Source organism: Dermacentor variabilis, chromosome 3, assembly GCF_050947875.1.
Source record: "Dermacentor variabilis isolate Ectoservices chromosome 3, ASM5094787v1, whole genome shotgun sequence".
NCBI classification, from domain to species: Eukaryota; Metazoa; Arthropoda; class Arachnida; order Ixodida; family Ixodidae; genus Dermacentor; species Dermacentor variabilis.
This window is the reverse complement of record NC_134570.1, coordinates 18,175,440-18,181,439: the sequence shown is the minus strand read 5'-3', so window position 1 is coordinate 18,181,439 and position 6,000 is coordinate 18,175,440. Positions and strand designations below refer to the sequence as shown.

General features: G+C 57.1%; 1 protein-coding gene across 1 annotated transcript in view; it reads right to left on the bottom strand.

Moving 5' to 3' along the window:
* Window positions 1–811: 811 nt before the first annotated feature.
* Window positions 812–6,000, bottom strand: part of LOC142575214 (uncharacterized) — a 234,826-nt gene continuing 229,637 nt past the window's right edge. The window contains exon 6 of the mRNA XM_075684351.1: window positions 812–3,108. Coding sequence (XP_075540466.1) covers window positions 1,515–3,108 — 1,594 coding nt within the window. The 3' untranslated portion in view covers window positions 812–1,514. The remainder of the gene's footprint in view (window positions 3,109–6,000) is intronic.

Below are 6,000 nucleotides of genomic sequence, written 5' to 3'. Positions count from 1 at the left end.
CTGGCTTTATTCAAACCTGTTCCTCTTCGTTTCAGTTTTGTATTTATTATTGTGGAGTACTTTGGTCTCTCGTACGACTACTTCGATAAGTATTACACTACCGTGTTTGGTGAGACATGGTTCTTTATTTTCACCTTTTAATAGGCCGTCGAGCCATCCCTTGATAAATACATTTTTATTATCATCATCATTTTCCCCCAGTTCGAGTAAAGTGGGAGAGGCGGGAGCAGGCGCTTCCAAGCTATCCACTCCCAGTCATCCTTACGCACCTGTAGTCGTCTAGGGGAGAGTTACGCCCTCAGTGCTGCAGGCACCGATTGGATATCTTGTGAAGCTGGGGCATGCGTCTTGATGTTTAGTCTTTAAGGAACTTCGTTCTCTGAAACTTCAGCGCAGTTTTACCCACTGATTTGTGGACGATAGTGATGTCTTCCCTGTATGACGTTAGTGGAGAAACGACGCGCTTTCTATTTTCCGGTTCAGAAGTCCAGTATTTGTTGCACTTGTTTGACTACAGCTATGGGCATATATACTTAGAGCAGAAGTGTGAGAATTTTCTCTCTACTAAATGATTCTCTTTCACGTTAAGGGCTGTTAAGATCGCGAGCTTCATATATTTGTACATATTACTACAGCATTGTCTTCACATATCTCACTGGCTGTTTCCTTATAAGCGTGCTACAACATGCTCTGTACCCCATCGCCATGGAGACTTGTTCTATGAGGACAAGCAATGTCTGGCTCTATTTTACCTTGAAGAACATGCAAAGTGGCGCGAATGGCCGACACAAATTTCAGGCAGACAATCGAGTTTTCCAAAACAATATTTATCATACCTTATCTTTAATTACAACTATGAAAAGTGATTGCTGAGCATGAAAAGAAAAGAGAGAACACGGTGACTTCTTTGGTCACGCACATCGAGCGCACTTCGGCGTCACTGCCGTGTAGGCAGTGAGGCCACCGCTAACTGCACCTTTCATTGAGGATCGAGAGCACTCCTTGGTGTAGCCTGCTCTTTAATGGCTCCAGATCGTTCTCAACTAGCGCTGGCTCAGCAACAGGGCGGGCCGCGCGATTACTGCGCGTCCAGTGAGCCAGCAAAGGTGATGTAGCGAGAACAGGTGCCTGCAGATACCGATCTGCCCTTGGCCGGTGCCACTCCTTCTTCCTTAGCACGGAACAGACCTTCGAGGAACTCGTCGCGCACGGCTCGATGCTCGCGCACGATCGCCACTTAAATTAAAACACACGAAGACCGACTTAGCAAGTCCGAGAGGCCGCGTCGGCTCGCGATAGTCCGCGGGGGGCAGTCTTCCGCGCGCTCGGCGGAGGCCCAGTTAAAAAGGGATTGTCTTTGGGGTTGAGACGAGCCACGGACGTGACGACGAACACAGGCGGTCGCGCATCGCAGCAGTTCGGTGCACGCGGCGTCACCGCCGTGGAAGAGAGATATATTATTCTGAACCAAGTCCTGACTAGCGTTTACCGGCGGCTGTGCCAGCGGGACCCGATCACGGCACCGGTGCGCCGGGCTGGTCTTCGCTGGACACAACGCTGGGCGAGGTGGGGGGCCAGGTGGGCGAGTGTCGGCCGTCGGGCGAGTTGCACGCGCTCGGCTGCGATGAGTCGGGCGACGCCGGCGTCGAGGGCCGCTGTTGGTGCTGCTGCTGCGTTACCTTGCCCATGAAGCTGCGGATCTCGTCGAAGTAGGGCTCGTCGCGGCGCGGCGACCGGTCCCCTCCGCCGGGCTGGGGCGCGCCGTCGGCCTCGTGCTTCTTCAGGTGCCTGTCCAGGTTGGTCTGCTGGCCGAAGCAGCGCTCGCAGAGCGGACACTTGAACGGCTTCTCCTTGTTGTGGATGTTGCGCACGTGCCGCTGCAGGTTGGACGATATGCTGAAGGAGCGTTCGCAGTACTTGCACTTGTACGGCTGCTCGCCCGTGTGCGTGCGCAGGTGGCGCGTCAGGTTGGCCGAGCGGGGAAACACCTTGCCGCAGAACTTGCACGAGTAGCGCTCCTTGGGTCGCGCTGCCCCGTCGGCGCCAGCCTTGGCGGCCGGCGGCAGCCGCGGCGGTGGCGGCGCGGCTCGCATCAGCTCCAGCGAGGCGCCCAGCAGCGGGCTGAGGAAGGAGAAGCGCGGCGCGAACGCCGGGAAAGGCAGCTTGTCGGCGTGCCGGTACAGCGAGTCGAAGAACAGCGTCGGCGGGATGGGCCGCGGGTGCGCCATGGGCTGGGGCGGCTCGGCGGGCAGCGCCGCCGCCGCCGCCGCTGCGGCCGCCGCGGGCCGCCGCGTGCGCAGGTCGAGCGGCTCGTCGGCGCCCGGCTCGTGCAGCAGGCGCGCCTTGTGCGACAGGTCGCAGGGCGCCTCGGCGGCGGCCGGGTACGAGCCGGCGGGCTGCTGGGCGCACAGTGCGCCGGGCTCCGGGCAGACGGCGCCCTGCTTGGGCGACGCGCGCTGGTCCATGGGCTCCGAGTCCGAGCTGAAGGGCTCGACGTCGCTCTCGAGGCTGCTGCTGCTGGGCTCCTCCTCGGACCCCGAGGAGCGCCTGCTGGGCGACGGGGGCTGCGGGGCGCGGTGGTGCAGCAGCGGGAAGAGCAGCTGCAGCGGCGCGGCGCTCATGGGCTCGGGCGGCGCGCGGCCACCGGCGGGCGACGAGGCGCAGAAGCGCTTGTGCTTGGACAGCGAGGTGACCGTGGCGAAGCCCTGGCCGCAGCGGTGGCACTTGATCTGCATGCGGCAGGTGGCATGCATGCGCTTGTGGCGGCACAGGTTGGAGAACTGCGTGTACGCCTTCAGGCACACCTCGCAGCGGAACGGCTTAACGCTGCTGTGGATGTGCGTGTGCTGCTTGAGGCCCGACGAGGTGGCGAACGTCTTGCCGCACTCGGTGCACGCGTGCGACCGGGCGCCCAGGTGCTGGGAGCGGACGTGCCTCTGGAGGTTCGACGGATCGGTGAACACCTTGCGGCAGGCGTCGCACACGTATCGCCGCGATGCGTCGTGCGCCGCTTGGTGCCGGATCAGGTTGCTCTTCCAGCTGAACACCTTGGGGCACTGGTCGCAGCGGTACTCTCGCGCGGGACACCGCGTCACGTGCTCGCCCAACCTGCACGAGAACGACATTCACTCGCGCGCGGCACGGACGTGTCGCACTGAAGCTGCGCCCTTTCGCGAAACAGAACGGCGCCCGCATTCACAGAAAAACACCTCTCACGCTCGCGCTTCACAGCAGTTTACAGCGAATCCTGATGCTCGACAAATTATATGGCAAGACGAATGGCCAATGGCAAAAGCACTTGCGAACGAAAAACTCGTGAAATCGGCGCCCGAATTTTACGAAAACGTTGAAATATCACAACGCTGCCAGGTTGTTGAAATAGATGGAAATTTATTTACTTATTTATGCAGACGGTTATGCGTGTGCACGCCGCAGGGTGACCAAGGCCTACTGACAAGTATGCACTGTGGCACGTGATGGAACAAGCTCAGTAGACTGCAACGCTTTTATGCCCCCTGTACGCCCACTACCGTTGCTTCTGGCACCAAAATACACGCTGTTGTTAGTGGCTATGGTGTTGGGCTGCTAAGCGCGAGGTCGCGGAATCGAATCCCGGCCATGGCGACCGCATTTCCATGGTGGCAAAATGCGAAAACACCCGCGCACTTAGATTTAGGTGCACGTTAAAGAACCCTAGGTCGTCCGGAGTGAAATTCGGCGTGACGGCGTGACTCATAATCATATCGTGGTTTTGGCACGTAAAACCCCCTTTCTAATTTTGATTTTGAGACCTTAAACTGGGAGCTTACGAAAGCGGTGTTGCGTTTCGCCTGCGACACGTGGTTTTGCCGGCGCGACGGCAGCGGGGCGGCGGACATTTTGGCCCGATCGTCGTCACCGCAACACTCATCGCCAGGTGTTTCCAGGCGCGTCTGCGGCGATGCGACCGCCTAGGGATTTCGTTCCAGTCATTGTGCCCGAAACAGGCGATGCCAAAGCAGGGATCTCATTCCAGTTATTGGGCCCGAAACAGGCGATGCCAAAGCAGGGATCTCGTTCCAGTCATTGTGCCCGAAACAGGCGATGCCAAAGCAGGGACCATCTTCTCGTTACAGTCATTGTGTCCGACCGGCAGCGCCACGACAGTGTGCTGCGCAGCGCCACGACCAGGTGCTACGAGATCGTGCGCAGCGCCACGACATGGTGCTACGGCGTCGCTACGACAGTGTGCGTCACCATTAGCCCATTGTACATTCACGTGCTCGTCTTTTGAGGGGTTCCTTCTTGCCCTCAACTGCGAGGGTATAAAAACAGCTGCCCCCGGACGCCAGAGGAGGGCTCCGATTTCTTCTGTTGAGCGATGTGCTCTCCCGTCTCTCTACTTCGGTCAAACCTGACCACCAACTCTTTGCGATGTTAAAATAAACAAGTTGTTTCGTTGTTACCTGTCGACTCATGCTTTGCCGGGACCTTCGGATGCTTGCAGTTGTACCCCAGGCCGCCAGGCCAACGCTACCCTTGGGGCTTGCGACCCAGGTACAACCACGGACGTCAGCGCCGAGTTCCCAACAGATCGTATCAGCAGTGCGATCCCAAACATCTGGTTGCCAGCGGTGAGATCGCCTACGACTTCAAACAACGGTCTGCCAGCGGCGAGATCGCGACAACGGAGGCCAGCAGCAAAGAGATGCAGTTGACAGTATGCTGAGCAGCTCAACGACGATCCGGGAGCAGTGCAACGAGCCCTGTGTGACGACTGGTTGCCTGCAGCGGAACGACTGCGCGGAATTCCTGCCTGCGAGGTTTGGTGAGTGCGGGACTTTCTTCTTCTGAGCTTTGCCAGGCTTTTTGTTAGTGTCAGAAACAGAGCTGGTAATTGTGGTTGTCGTTGCTGCCGGGTTAGTTTGCGGCAAGACAATAGTAAGCAGTAGAGAAAGCAGCATTCAGAGCAGCCATGGATTTGAAGTCGTTGCGCAAACCGAAATTGTTGGAGCTTGCAAGAGAGTTGGGTCTGGATGTCTCAGACAAACTAAGAAAACCTGAACTGCTAAAGGCTATTCTTGAGTTAGAGGCTGAGGATGACGAGCTGTCGGAATGCCTTGAGACTATTGAAGAGAGGGAGACAGAAAAAGAAGAGCGTGAACGTAAAGAACAGAAAGAGCGAGAGCAACAAGAGAAAAAAGAAGAGCGCGAACACGCTTTGGAAATGAAGCGTCTCGAGGTAGAAATGGAACGCGCTCGTAATGGAAGTCAGGCACACGGTGCAGGAGAACGCGTATTGTTCAAAATGACTGACCTGATGCGGCCGTTTAAGCTTGGAGAGGACATTGGTTTGTTCCTGGTTAACTTTGAGCGAACGTGCGAGAAGCAGGGGTTCTCTCGGGAAACGTGGCCACAGCGCTTGCTCACTTTGTTACCCGGCGAGGCGGCCGACGTAGTCGCTCGCTTGGATAGAGAGGAAGCAGAGGATTTCGACAAAGTAAAATCGAGTCTGCTAAAAAAGTACCGGCTGTCTGCGGAAGCGTTCCGTCGGAAGTTTCGGGAAAATGAGAAAGGCAAAAGTGAGTCATATACAGAGTTTGCGTATAGGCTTATGTCGAACATGCAGGAGTGGCTCAAAGAAGAGAAAGCGTTTGGTGACCACGATAAAGTTCTGCAGTGTTTCGGGCTAGAACAGTTTTATAGTCGGTTACCGGAGAACGTGCGATACTGGGTCTTGGATAGGCCAGACGTGAGTACGGTGGCTAGAGCCGCTGAGCTAGCCGAGGAGTTTGTGACGCGTCGAGCTCGCGGAGCTAAGGACGGTCAAAAGGGTGAATTTGGCTCCAAGTCTGAGAGGCCAAGGTTCACGCCCATGAGATTTAAGGGGGACACGCGTAGTGAGGATGCGAGTGAAAGCAATCCGACCAAACGTAAAGAGACGGCAGCCGAAGCCGAACGCAGAAAGCGGTTCGAGATGAGGCGAGCGGGCGTTTGTTATACGTGCCAGAAGCCGGGTCA